This window comes from Dermochelys coriacea, chromosome 3 (genome assembly GCF_009764565.3).
Source record: "Dermochelys coriacea isolate rDerCor1 chromosome 3, rDerCor1.pri.v4, whole genome shotgun sequence".
NCBI classification, from domain to species: Eukaryota; Metazoa; Chordata; order Testudines; family Dermochelyidae; genus Dermochelys; species Dermochelys coriacea.
In genome coordinates this window covers 69,560,606-69,576,032 of record NC_050070.1, presented here as the reverse complement: position 1 = coordinate 69,576,032, position 15,427 = coordinate 69,560,606, and the positions used below count along the sequence as shown (strand labels likewise).

The 15,427-nt window shown below is 38.3% G+C and overlaps 1 protein-coding gene across 2 annotated transcripts in view; it reads left to right on the top strand.

Annotated features, from left to right (window-relative positions):
• Positions 1-2,875: 2,875 nt before the first annotated feature.
• GABRR2 (gamma-aminobutyric acid type A receptor subunit rho2) overlaps positions 2,876-15,427 on the top strand; it is a 59,155-nt gene continuing 46,603 nt past the window's right edge. Inside the window, exons 1-2 of one of the 2 annotated variants that reach the window (XM_043510644.1) lie at positions 2,876-2,919; positions 5,222-5,272. Coding sequence is in view for 1 of the 2 variants with exons in the window: in XM_038395850.2 (XP_038251778.2) it covers positions 5,085-5,272 (188 nt within the window). In the remaining variant the exon portion in view is untranslated. Of the gene's footprint in view, positions 2,920-4,855; positions 5,273-15,427 lie in introns of those variants that run through there. The other variant, XM_038395850.2, reaches the window with a different exon arrangement.

Here is a 15,427-nt window from a genome sequence, read left to right as displayed (position 1 = left end):
ATATCTGAGGTAGAAGCAAAACTGAAACAGCTTAATGGGACTAAATCGGGGGGCCCAGATAATCTTCATCCAAGAATATTAAAGGAATTGGCACCTGAAATTGCAAGCCCATTAGCAAGAATTTTTAAGGAATCTGTAAACTCAGGAGTAGTACCGAATGATTGGAGAATTGCTAATATAGTTCCTATTTTTAAGAAAGGAAAAAAAAGTGATCTGGGTAACTACAGGCCAGTTAGTTTGACATCTGTAGTATGCAAGGTCCTGGAAAAAATTTTGAAGGAGAAATTAGTTAAGGACATTGAAGTCAACGGTAAATGGGACAAAATACAACATGGTTTTACAAAAGGTAGACTGTGCCAAACCAACCTAATCTCCTTTTTTGAAAAAGTAACAGATTTTTTAGATAAAGGAAATGCAGTGGATCTAATTTACCTAGATTTCAGTAAGGCATTTGATACCGTGCCACATGGGGAATTATTAGTTAAATTGGAGAAGATGGGGATCAATATGAACATCAAAAGGTGGATAAGGAATTGGTTAAAGAGGAGACTGCAACAGGTCCTACTGAAAGGCGAACTGTCAGGTTGGAGGGAGGTTACCAGTGGAGTTCCTCAGGGATTGGTTTTGGGACCAATCTTATTTAATCTTTTTATTACTGACCTTGGCACAAAAAGTGGGAGTGTGCTAATAAAGTTTGCAGATGATACAAAGCTGGGAGGTATTGCCAATTCGGAGAAGGATCGGGATATTATACAGGAGGATCTGGATGACCTTGTAAACTGGAGTAATAGTAATAGGATGAAATTTAATAGTGAGAAGTGTAAGGTTATGCATTTAGGGATTAATAATAAGAATTTTAGTTATAAGTTGGGGACGCATCAATTAGAAGTAACGGAAGAGGAGAAGGACCTTGGAGTATTGGTTGATCATAGGATGACTATGAGCTGCCAATGTGATATGGCTGTGAAAAAAGCTAATGCGGTTTTGGGATGCATCAGGAGAGGCATTTCCAGTAGGGATAAGGAGGTTTTAGTACCATTATACAAGGCACTGGTGAGACCTCACCTAGAATACTGTGTGCAGTTCTGGTCTCCCATGTTTAAAAAGGATGAATTCAAACTGGAGCAGGTACAGAGAAGGGCTACTAGGATGATCCGAGGAATGGAAAACTTGTCTTATGAAAGGAGACTTAAGGAGCTTGGCTTGTTTAACCTAACTAAAAGAAGGTTGAGGGGAGATATGATTGCTCTCTATAAATATATCAGAGGGATAAATACAGGAGAGGGAGAGGAATTATTTCAGCTCAGCACCAATGTGGACACAAGAACAAATGGGTATAAACTGGCCACCAGGAAGTTTAGACTTGAAATCAGACAAAGGTTTTTAACCATCAGAGGAGTGAAGTTTTGGAATAGCCTTCCAAGGGGGAAGCAGTGGGGGCAAAAGATCTATCTGGTTTTAAGATTCTACTTGATATGTTTATGGAGGAGATGGTATGATGGGATAATGGGATTTTGGTAAGTAATTGATCTTTAAATATTCAGGGTAAATAGGCCAAATCCCCTGAGATGGGATATTAGATGGATGGGATCTGAGTTACCCAGGAAAGAATTTTCTGTAGTATCTGGCTGGTGAATCTTGCCCATATGCTCAGGGTTTAGCTGATTGCCATATTTGGGGTCGGGAAGGAATTTTCCTCCAGGGCAGATTGGAGAGACCCTGGAGGTTTTTCGCCTTCCTCTGTAGCATGGGGCATGGTTGACTTGAGGGAGGCTTCTCTGCTCCTTGAAGTCTTTGAACCATGATTTAAGGACTTCAATAGCTCAGACATGGGTGAGGTTTTTCATAGGAGTGGGTGGGTGAGATTCTGTGGCCTGCGCTGTGCAGGAGGTCGGACTAGATGATCAGAATGGTCCCTTCTGACTTTAGTATCTATGAATCTATGATTCCTTAAACCATTTAATAACTGCCTTCTTTTCTTTTCTTTTCTTTTCTTTAAAATAAATCTTTAGTTAGTTTACTAAAGATTGGCTGCAACGTGGTATTTGGTGAGATCCTGAAAGTAGATGTTGACCTGGAGGTGAATGTTTGAACCTTTGGGATTGGAAGAACCTAACATGGTGAATTTGGGTTTTAAGAACTTTTCATTGCTAAGTCCAGTTGTCTGGGTGGTAACCAGAGGCTGGAGTGCCTAGGGGACTGTTATTTGGCTCTCTGTGAACTAGTGCAGTGATACAAGAGCTCACTTTTGTTACTGGCTTGCTTTTGATAGACTAACCCACCAGTTTTGGGGTGTTTCTGCCCTGTTTCTTTCAGTCTGTCCTGAATTTGGCATTCTCAGCTGTGACCTATACCAGGCAGTGTGACAGCCATTAATAAATATTTGTTCCCTAGATAGATACTTATAAACTGTAATCAAAGCACCCCTTAACCTTCTCTTTCTTAAGCTAAATAAATAAAGCTCTTTGAGTCTATCACTGTAAGACATGTTTTCTAATCCTTTAATCATTCTTGTGGCTCTTTTCTGTACCCTCTCCAGTTTATCAACATCCTTTTTAAATTGTGGACACCAGAACTGAACACGGTATTTCATCAGCAGGTGCATCAGTGCCAAATACGGGTAAAACAGCCTCTCTACTCCTTGAAAAGAAAAGGAGTACTTGTGGCACCTTAGAGATTAACAAATTTGTTAGTCTCTAAGGTGCCACAAGTACTCCTTTTCTTTTTGCGAATACAGACTAACATGGCTGCTATTCTGAAACCTCTACTCCTTGAGATTCCCTTGTTTATGCATCCAAAGATTGCATTAGCCCTTTTGTCCACAGCATCACACTGGGAGCTCATGTTCAGCTGACTATCCCCCAGAACCCTCAAATCTTTTTCAGAGTCACTGCTTCTCAAGATAGAGTCCCACATTGTGTAAATATAGCCTACATTCTTTGTTCCTAGATGTATGTATTTACATTTAGCCACATTAAAACACACATTGTTTGCTTGCACCGAGTTTACCAAGCGATCCAGATCACTCTGTATCAGTGACAATAGAAAACTGTATTAGTGATAATTTTGTTTTCTTTGAGGTCATTAATAAAAATTTTCAGTAGTGTATGAAAAAATCCAGTCTCTGCGGAACCTCACTAGAAACACACCTGTTCAAAGATAATTCCCTGTTTACTTTTTTTTGAGTCCTGTTAGTTAGCCAGCTTTTAATCTATTTAATGTGTGCCATGCTAATTTTATATCATTCTAGTTTTTTAATCAAAATGTCATGTGGTACCAAGTCAAATACCTTGCAGAAGTGTAGATATATTACATCAACACTATTGCCTTTATCAATCAGATTTGTAATCTCATCAAGAAAGATAGTTAGTTTGACAGAATTTATTTCCATATATCCATATTTATTGGCATTAATTATATTACCCTCCTTTATTAATTGAGTCCTGAATCAGCCATTCCATTATTTTTCCCAGGATTATCTTGCTCCTTAGCCAGCTCTTTTTTAAAAAATGTGGTTGCAAGTTATCTGGAATTCCTGATTTAAAAATATTTAACATTAATAGCTACTGTTTAACATCTTCCCATGACACTAGTGGAATGGAGAGAGTATTATCATAAAATATGACTACATCATCTGTTTTTCCCCAAATACAGGACAGAAATATTTATTTCTGCATTATTATTGACAATTCTGACATTTCCATCTAGTAATGGTCCAATATAATTGTTAGGGTTTTTTTTTGTTCCTAATATACTTAAAACAAAAGAAAAAACAAAACAAATCCTTATTATTTTTAACTCTGCTAGCCATACATTCTTCCTTGTCCCTTTGCTTCCCTTATCAATTTTCTATAATTCCTAGTTTCTGATTTATATTTATTACTGTCAACTTTTCCTTTCTTCTATTTGTTATATACATATTATTGTTTATGGTTGTCTTCATTTCCCCACTAAACCAGGTTGATTTTTGTTTAATCCACAGGGCCATAATACAACACACACAAACCCACACTCGCCTGCCCACCCACCACACTGGTCTGGGTTTTATTCTCTTGGTACATTATAAATGTTATCAAGTCATGATCACTTGTACCTAAATTACCATTAAATTTTAGTTCTGTGATCCTTTCCTCTTCATCTGTCAAGACAAGGTGTAATATTGAATTACCCAGGCTTTACTGTTTAGTAAATAAACTTCAGAATGACACCTGAAAACATCCTCTTCCTTGTGATTAAAAAGCAGTTGCTGTAATGTCTTTTCATGCTAATCTCAAATCTTTTTAACAGATTAAAGTCTCAGTCCTGCAACCCACTACTCACATGAGTAGTGACTACTCACATGAGTTTCTTGCATACTTTCGTATTTGCAGGATTGGAACCATAGAAGATTAAGTTACTGAGTGTCCTAAAATCAAACCATATTTTATTTAATTTTAATTTTTAAAAAATTCATTATTAGAGAAATCCTAATATTCAAAATAAATAACCACTTTAATGCTGTTAACCTCTGGGGGAAACAAATTTTTTTGGAAAAATTACAGGCTTTTAACAAAAATTTGATATCACAAAAACAGCATGCTGGTACAAGTTATACTACACAGCTGACTAACTGCTAACTGATCTAGAAAAAAAATCAAATTTCCTAAAACTATACTAAAATATGGACATCAATGCAAAGAGTACTGATCTTAAATACAAAGCATACTGGCACGGCCTTGTTAAAAATGCATATTATAGTGATAAAAAATCTGGGATCCCTAATGAAAAGAGACAGCATGGTTTTATACAGTCTGACAGAAGGATAGTACAGTTCTGAGATTAGCGGCTTGGACAAAAAACTGGTGTGGAATTGCAGTCTTTTTATATAATGACTTTTGGCAAATATCTCCTTTAGGACCGAGAGGAAATGTTTCTCCTGGCAAACAACAACTTCTTGAGTAATGGCCAATCACTAAGCAGTGATGAAGGATAAGCTTCGAGTGAGAAGCCCTCAAAAGCCAGTTTAAATGATCAAATCAGAAAAGCAGTATTTTTAACCATGATCACTCTTAGAAACACAGGACCCTGGAATTATAGCTGATTCAATGTTCAAACTAGGGTGGATTTCTACTGCTGGAAGTTATTGGAGTGTAGAGTTTCTCATCACAATTTCCCACAAAATGCCTTATTTTGCAAAACTCATTTTATTATTCTTTTGCTTTGTCCTTCTTGTGGAGAGCAGAAAGCACAGGAGGAAGAGGTGGACAGGTCAGCTGGAGGTGCAGAAGGCAAGGTAAGGAATCGTAAAATATATAACTCTCTTGCTCTCGCTAGATATACACTAGTGAAATTAATACTGTATATGTAGTGATAGATGTATACAGTCAGTTAGACGTGTACATAAAATTTGCCTATTTTAATTGTATATGTGAATAGCTTCAGACATGCACACCCAATACTGTAGATACAGTAAGAACTGAAGGTAGATGCAGAACAAGCGTTCAGTAAATTCAATTTTAAATATCCTCCCAGCAATAACAAAAGACTTTATTTTAAATGAATCTTTCAAAGTGCCTTCTCTTTTCCTGTGGTTGGTTGTTTAAACGTCTCTATTATGCAAATCCACCTGAAAATACATTTCATTTTCTCATGGCAATTTGTGGGGTTTTAGTTAGTGTGACTGGTATCCTTACTGCACAGGAGTATGTACTGTATAGGCTTTGTAAAGTTATTCTGCAGATACATTTTGGAAAATTATGTGGGAACTTTAATATAACTTTTGATAGTATTAATAAGGCAGGTATGCATTAAAGAGTTATAAAGGTCTTAGTGAAGTTTGTTAGATTTAATATTACTGAGACGAGCGGTGAGGAGAGGTTTACATTAGGAAAGATAAGCTTCCAAATCTGCCAAGCAGTCCAGAGTATATTATCCTTTTTTGTATAGAGTTATGTCATCCAGTGACAATCATATCTTATAAGATTGTTTGCTAGGCCAAGAGCTTGAAAATAAAGTTGGGTTAATCCATCTTATTAAATGGAATCACTCTGACTATAAACAGTCATCTTTTTAGTTATTTTGTATTGTTTAGCATGGCACTGTGAACACACTTTTTTATCTACAGAAAGTGCTGAGATTAGGGTGACCAGATGAAGCGGACAAAATATTGGGACACATGGGGGAAGCAAAAAACAAACAAAAAAAAGGCCAGAGCGGCTAAAGCCGCAAATATCGGGACAAATGGTGTGCTGACCGTGCATCGATCAGGATGTGGAACAAAGAATTAAAAATTGGGACGGTCCCGATTTTATCGGGACGTTTGGTCACCCTAGCTCAGATTCAGTAGACATTTTGCAGAAAATATATTATGAATCAAGCAGAAGCAGAGAGGGTAGTATTGGCTAATATTTCTATTGGTATTGAATGCAGAATATGTAAGCACATGTTTTTAGTGACATAAAATTTATTCTCTAGTTTAGACATTTAGCCTGATGCTAAACCATTTACACCAAAAGGGATGCTTTGCCACTAACTTCAAAAGAATCTGGTCCTTACTGAATATAAATCTGAAGCACGCTGGGTTTTTTTTCAGAATATTTTGTTTGAAAAATCTAATTATTCACCACTAGTACTTGCATGGCATTCTTTCATATATGGTTGAACTCTCCTACCTTGAAAAGTTACAAAGCAGCATAAACGGCTCATACACATTTTTGCAGTCTGAACATTTCTCTTTTCAAAAGTACTGCCACTCTCTTGGTTAATAAGTTGTTTTTGGAAGGTTTCTCTCTTTGCAAATTATTCTTGCATTTATTAAAATAAACTATTACCAACCCCATTGACTTTTGCAAAGTTGTAATAGTAGAGAATGCGAGAAATAGTCCAACTTTTTTCTTAAATACATGGATTATGCATTGTAGAGGACAATAGATATTACTCCATTTAATGTGAATTAATGATCTATAACAAACAAGGTGTTAGCCAATGAAAGGATAAATCATTATATTTCAAAAGTATAAGGAACTGTTTTTATGTATTTCTCCACAGATATTAAATAATCATCAAAACTATATTCATAAACTACTTAGCATAGACCATTATGTCCTTGTAATTTATCCATATAAACTTTCTTAATGCATTCATTTAAATGTATGTAAAATGCAGTTTATTTAGAAATCTGAAAATGAGAATCACATTTCTTTTTATTTATAGACATTTCTGTAGTGCTCACTGTTAAAAACATTTTATACAGAGTTAAATAGTAACAGTATCTTGAACATTCCTGATTATTTTGTACTGCAAAACTCAGGTTGTCTTGTGTTAAAACCAAACTTGTGCTGAAAATTGCATGGTGCTGGACTTTTTTGCCCGCAGTCAAATGAAATCCAGTTTCCATGTCAGATTGGCATTCCTTATAGAGAAACACAAAAATAAATGGTGTCTTTTATTTTTTGTAACTGCCTCGTGCATTCTGCTTTGTATTTCTCTTGCTTCTTTTTCTATAAATACATTAGGCAAGAAAAATATTTTCAGCTATTGGAGTCTATATTTAAAAGTTTTCCATTTTCCATCTTAGATAAGGTGCCAGTGAGTGTAGAATATGTGCAGAATAAAAAGCTATGTATGTTAATAGGAGTCTTTACATGACTTCAAAGACCTTTGGTTTGGGCTCTTTTAACCCAAAAATCTTTCTGCTCCATAATTAATTGTTTGATCACTTTTTAGAGCATTATATTCAAGGGTCTCAAAGAGCTTTGTTTAATATTAAATGATCTCCTCAGTTCCCCGAATAATGAATATTAAAGATGGGTAAACTGAGACACAAAGAGACTAAATGATTTGCCTAAAGCAAAACAGCAGAGCAGTGGCAAAGCCAAGAATAGAAGCTGGGCACCATGTCTGTGTTCTATGCACATATCTTTTTCTATCATTTTAATTACACAACACAAACCACAGCTATTTTAAAAGAATATTAAACCAAATATTATTAGAGTTGCAAAGTCAAGCACTCAAAAACTGGGAAATTCCTGAATTAAGGTTTCCTGTGCAACTTCAATTCAGCTCCCTTGTGAGTATGCATTATGATACGGTCTTTAATTACATGATCACATGCAATTTTTTTTCACAAGGCCTCTGCCTCATTCAGTTCACAGAATGGACTGGGATCAATATTTTCCCACCTCATTGTTCAACGTCTGGCATTAGGCCTTATTTATTGCATACTATTCAGACCCTGCTCTGAAGACAAAATTAATAATTTCCTCATGGGGTTTTATATGGTGCTCAGTATCTGAGTGTTTCACAAACATTAATGAATTTATCTTCACAAGATCCCTATGAGATGAGGGGGTGATATTATCCCCGTTTTACAGATAGGAAACTGAGGCATGGAGAGTAAAATCAAAAGTATCCACTAATTTTAGGGGCCCAATTTGAGATACCAAGGACCTGATTTTTAACAGTACTTAGCATTATACAGCTCTTTATTTGTTCAAAGCACAGCTACCACTGATAATACCCGCTTCTTATTTATTTCTTATTCTTATTTACCTATCTTAATATCACCTAAAAGTGAGAACAAGCATTCGCATGGCACTTTTGTAGCCGGTGTTGCAAGGTATTTACGCACCAGATATGTTAAACATTCTATGCCCCTTCATGCTTAGGCCACCATTCCGGAGGATATACTTCCATGCTGATGATGCTTGTTAAAAAAATGTGACTGAACTCCTTGGGGGAGAATTGCATGTCTCCTGCTCTGTGTTTTACCCACATTCTGCCATATATTTCATGTTATAGCACTCTTGGATGATGACCCAGCACATATTCATTTTAAGAATGCTTTCACAGCAGATTTGACAAAATGCAAAGAAGGTACCAATGTGAGATTTCTAAAAATAGCTACAGCACTCAACCCAATGTTTAAGAATCTGAAGTGCCTTCCAAAATCTGAGAGGGACGAGGAGTGGAGCATGCTTTCAGAAGTCTTAAAAGAGCAACATTCCGATGCGGAAACTAGAGAACCAAACCATCAAAAAGGAAAATCAACTTTCTGCTGGTGGCAGCTGACTCAGATGATGAAAATGAACCTGCATCAGTGTGTACTGCTTTAGATAGTTATTGAGCAGAACCCATCAGCATGGATGCGTATCCTCTGGAATGGTGGTTGAAGCGTGAAGGGACACATGAATGTTTAGCGCATCTGGCATGTAAATATCTTGCGACGTTGGCTGCAACAGTGCCACACGAACGCTGTTCTCACTTTCAGGTGACTTTAGAAACAAGAAGCAGGCAGCATTACCTCCTGCAAATAGTAACCAAAATTGTTTGTCTGACTGATTGGCTGAAGTAGGACTAAGTGAACTTGTAAGTACTAAAGTTTCACATAGTTTTATTTTTGAATGCAGTTATTTTTTCGTACATAATTCTACATTTGTAAGTTCAACTTGCATGATAAAGAGATTACTCTACAGTACTTGTAATAGGTGAATTGAAAAATACTATTTCTTTTGTTTTTTACAGAGCAAATATTTGTAATCAAAAATAAATTATAAAGTGAGCACTGTACACTTTGTATTCTGTGTTATAATTGAAATCAATATATTTGAAACTGTAGAAAACATCCAAAAATATTTTAAAAATGGTATTCTGTTACTGTTTAACAGTGCAATTAATTACTATTAATTTTTTTAATCATGCGATTAATAGCGATAAATTTTTTCAATTGCTTGATTAATTGAGATTAATTTTTTTAAATTGCTTGACAGCCCTACTTTATACACATTAAGTAGAGCCCTTGAGGTCCAGGGGAGTATGTAGGTGGGTAAAAATACAGGCATATATGATTATAGGGCAGGGGCCATTGTTTATAAACAATTTATCAATCAATATAACTGTCCACTGAAATTTAATCCTATATGTCTATTTCTGCATCTGGAATACTGTGATTCAGTGACATTCTGTATATCTACCTCTCTACCTGTGCTTTCCTTTTCACCCCTCAATTACAGTAATCAACAGCCACAGTTGGAAAAAGATGGATTCTCTTTTTTTTCCAAATAGGCTGAATATGATATTAATTTAAACAAAGCACTATGGAAATGGAGTTTGATTTGAACTTTTGTTAGTTGAAAAGAATTGCCCAAGATTTTCAGAAGTGCCCAGGGATTTTGGGTACCCAACTTGAAACATCTAAAAGGGGCCTGATTTTCAGAAAGCCCAGAGTAAGTGCCAAAAAGTGAGATGCATAAAACCACTAGTGAGTTTTGACTATCATTACCTATTTGTTTACGTTGCTGGGAAGGCTTTCTAAATTGATGTTCTTAGCTTGAAATGCCTGGCCAGCTTCAAGTGAAAATGAGATTATTATTGTTTTTACATTTTTCTAGAGTAAATTACATTCCAAATTCTCATTTAAAGCAAATTAAACTCCCCTGAGGAGGGAGTCTACATAGCCAGACAATCCTGCTGTCAGGGTGCCAATGCCTGAGATGATGGGGCGTCCAGGATTTCCAGGTTTATGGATCTTGGGTAGCAGATAGAATACCCCAGGTCGGGGTACTAGGGGTGTGTCTGTGCGGATTTGTTCTTGTTCCCTAGAACCCCGACCTGGGGTATTCTATCTGCTACCCAAGATCCATAAACCTGGAAATCCTGGACGCCCCATCATCTCAGGCATTGGCACACTGACAGCAGGATTGTCTGGCTATGTAGACTCCCTCCTCAGGCCCTACGTTACCAGCACTCCCAGCTATCTTGGAGACACCACTGAGTTCCTGAGGAAACTACAGTCCATTGGTGATCTTCCTAAAAACACCATCTTAGCCACTATGGATGTAGAAGCCCTCTATAACAACATTCCACACAAAGATGGACTACAAGCCGTCAGGAACAGTATCCCCGATAATGTCACGGCTAACCTGGTGGCTGAACTTTGTGACTTTGTCCTCACCCATAACTATTTCACATTTGGGGACAATGTATACCTTCAAATCAGCAGCACTGCGATGCGTACCCGCATGGCCCCACAGTATGCCAACATTTTTATGGCTGACTTAGAACAATGCTTCCTCAGCTCTCGTTCCCTAATGCCCCTACTCTACTTGTGCTACATTGATGACATCTTCATCATCTGGACCCATGGAAAAGAAGCTCTTGAGGAATTCCACCATGATTTCAACAATTTCCATCCCACCATCAACCTCAGCCTGGACCAGTCCACACAAGAGATCCACTTCCTGGACACTACGGTGCTAATAAGCGATGGTCACATAAACACCACCCTATATCGGAAACCTACTGACCACTATTCCTACCTACATGCCTCTAGCTTTCATCCAGATCATACCACTCGATCCATTGTCTACAGCCAAGCTCTACGATAACCGCATTTGCTCCAACCCCTCAGACAGAGACAAACACCTACAAGATCTCTCTCATGCATTCCTACAACTACAATACCCACCTGCTGAAGTGAAGAAACAGATTGACAGAGCCAGAAGAGTACCCAGAAGTCACCTACTACAGGACAGGCCCAACAAAGAAAAGAACAGAACGCCACTAGCCATCACCTTCAGCCCCCAACTAAAACCTCTCCAATGCATCATCAAGGATCTACAACCTATCCTGAAGGACGACCCATCATTCTCACAGATCTTGGGAGACAGACCAGTCCTTGCTTACAGACAGCCCCCCAATCTGAAGCAAATACTTCACCAGCAACCACACATCACACAACAGAACCACTAACCCAGAAACCTATCCTTGCAACAAAGCCCATTGCCAACTCTGTCCACATATCTATTAGGGGATACCATCATAGGGCCTAATCACATCAGCCACACTATCAGAGGCTCATTCACCTGCGAATCTACCAATGTGATATATGCCATCATGTGCCAGCAATGCCCCTCTGCCATGTACATTGGTCAAACTGGACAGTCTCTACGTAAAAGAATGAATGGACACAAATCAGACGTCAAGAATTATAACATTCAAAAACCAGTTGGAGAACACTTCAATCTCTCTGGTCACTCGATTACAGACCTAAGAGTGGCTATCCTTCAACAAAAAAGCTTCAAAAACAGACTCCAACGAGAGACTGCTGAATTGGAATTAATTTGCAAACTGGATACACTTAACTTAGGCTTGAATAGAGACTGGGAATGGATGAGTCATTACACAAAATAAAACTATTTCCCCATGTTATTTCTCCCCCCCCACCTCGCCCCCCCACTGGTCCTCAGATATTCTTGTTAACTGCTGGAAATAGCCTACCTTGCTTGTCACCATGAAAGGTTTTCCTCCTTTCCCCCCCTGCTGCTGGTGATGGCTTATCTTAAGTGATCACTCTCCTTACAGTATGTATGATACACCCATTGTTTCATTTTCTCTGTGTGTGTATATAAATCTCCCCTCTGTTTTTTCCACCAAATGCATCCGATGAAGTGAGCTGTAGCTCACGAAAGCTTATGCTCTAATAAATTTGTTAGTCTCTAAGGTGCCACAAGTACTCCTTTTCTTTTTGCGAATACAGACTAACACGGCTGCTACTCTGAAACCAGCACTTTACATAGGATGTGTTGAGAGCACAGACTGGTGAATGGCTGTGGCATCACAGGAACCAAGTTCTGAATTATATTTATATCACTATTCCCCCATCTGGGTCGTATCATTGGAAACTGGAAGGTGAAATGATTTGCCCAAGGTCTCACAAGTCAGTGGCAGTCAGTAATGTCTAAGCCCGATTCCTTCCTACCATCCTTTTTCTATATAATTGTCTATATAGATGGTAAGTTTTCCAGGGCTGGGATCTTTCCTCCAGAAGAGCCTGTAAAGCTCTAAGCACACGTTTAGTTCTGTGGCTTTCTGCCATGATCAGTGGCCAAAAGGCTTTTCTAGTGCTGAAGGCTGAGTGTAGCCACTATGCTGTATCCTTGCACTCAAACATACTGGCCCAGTTCTGCTCTCACTTATACAGATGCAGCTCCCATTGATTTCATCTTAATGATGGACAGTGTGCAATATACATTTTGCTCTCACAAGCCAAAGATAACCTCATAACTCATACGTGGCAGAGAGTGAAGTGAAGCTAAGAGTGGGATATGCAAAATCATTCCTAAAGCATGAAAATAAAATGTGAACTTCGTTGCATGGTGTAACACCCATACCAAAAGAGTCACTCTGCAGACAAAGCATCCTTGTGTGAACTTTATTTAACACTATAATTGTCATTGTTTTTGCTATTGGTTTAGGGTCCAATGGCTGTTGGGTGGATAAGGAGTGCAGGGTTAGGACCATAGTAAATGAGGTTTGATTTACTGATAGTTTGCATGATCGGTGTGATGATTAGGGACCAGACATCCCAGGGGGAGAACAAGGGGTATAAACCCCAAAGAATAAGCAATTGATTCATTGATTATACAATATTGATTATATACAATTGATTATATACAATATTACTGTACTATAAAAGAGCATTGAGTGAGGTCTTTTATGAAAGCTGGTGATTAATATCATTGTGAAATGTATGTATGAACACTATATGAAGAATTATGGATACTAACTAAGATTATGCTTTAAAGTCTGTGACCAAATAAAGGGGGAAACAGGTTTTCTCCCAGATAGAAGGGAAGACAGCTATCTATGTGTCTCCAGTGCAAAACAACAGAAGCCTCATTTACATACAGATCAGCCGGGTGGCGGGAAGTCAACAGGAAGGGAAGACCAGCAGGAGGCCATCCTGACTCTGGGGACAAAACAATGAGTTTTGGGAAACATAAGCAGAAGCCTTTTTGTCATCCATCACTTAGGGGACATAGAGAATTGTGAGCCTGTGAAAGCTGGATCCCCTCACCTGCAGGGTGAGGATACTGGTAACTTGATATAAGTAAGAAAACTGCTTAAGCAAAAATTGTAACTTGCTAAGACGAAGTTTGGTCCCAAGAAAGTTTTGTTTGTAACCATCCCAGTCTCTTTTCTCTTGCTGTGTATATCTTAAATCTCTGTTCTTTGTTAATAAACTTATTCTTGTTTTATTACAAAATCATCTCAGTGCTGTGAATTAAAGTGGAGTGTGAGTCTTGAGCTAACTTAACAGGCTGATGTGTGCCACCTCTTTGGAGGCAGCTAACTTAATAACTTCCATGAGTGCCCAGTGAAAGGGACTGGACTCTGCAGGGAGACATCCCTGGGGAACTCGGGAATTGGAGTTTACTGATTGTTACCTTCAAGGCAACGTTTGAACTGACACACAGCTTAGCAGCAGAAAAGTTCACTCGTGCTAAGGCAGAGCAGAAACACAGGGACTCTCAGTTCTGGGTGTCCTAAGCAAGACAAGCAAGACATAGGTATTACACAATACCAGGAACAAACCATATTCTACTTTATCTGCAAAGCAGACTAAAAACTTGAGCAATAGCACTGATAACAAAATATTAGCCCAAATCCTCTTCCCACCTGAAGATTCATGATTCAAAAAAAACTTGCAAAAATTAAAGCTAAGGGCCACAGACACCAGCTGATACAGCATGTGTAGAACATGTGATAGTGAGCAGTGTGAAATTCACTTTTATTTACACTAGTGAACGTCAATGCCCATGAACTGCCTTTGGATTTGTTTCTGAAAATAAAATTGCTCCCATCACTTAACGGGCTGAATTCTCAGGTGGGCTGCAGCAGTACTTGTCACACTTGAAGGTATGGACAAAGATGTCTGGCTGTCTTCTGGGATGCTAGAGGCAGCAGGGGATTGAATTGGTCACCCACATTAATTATAGAATTCTCCGTGGAATTTCAGCAACACCCCCAATATGTCCCCTAGACTGGGAAGCTCTGAGGGGTGTATTAGAGCTGCCCAGAGATTCCCTTAACAGGGAATGCTCAGCTGACCATATTTAGGGAAGTTTAAATTAACTTGGCATTGCCAGAAGGGAACAAAAGTGACATAACAAGGCCAGGGAGGGATCTCATCAAGTATCCGTAGTGTGTGTATAAAAAAGAAAATCACACATGGTATGTATGCATCTGTATATAGACCCAGCACTGCAAAAGACATATACACATAGTAAAGGAGATATTAAATGTTGAATGCCAATCCAAGATAGTTCGTAATTATGACAGATAGCCATGTACTTTTTTTAGTACATTCTGCTCCATTTTGCATTTAGCTTCTGCTGTACGTCTGTAACTGTGGTGCACTTTGTTATATAGAAAAACAGGAGGTACTGATTTTAGGATTGCTGGTCTGCACTACTGGGAGATTGATGCTGCTGCAGTCGATGCAGCAGGGGTTGATTTAGTGGGTCTAGTGAAGATCTGCTAAATCGATGGCAGAGCATTCTTTGGTCAACTCTTGTGCTCAAGCTCCCCGAGAAGATTAAGGTAAGTCAATGGGAGAGCATCTCCCATTGATGCAGCACAGTGAATACACCGGGATAAGTCAACCTAA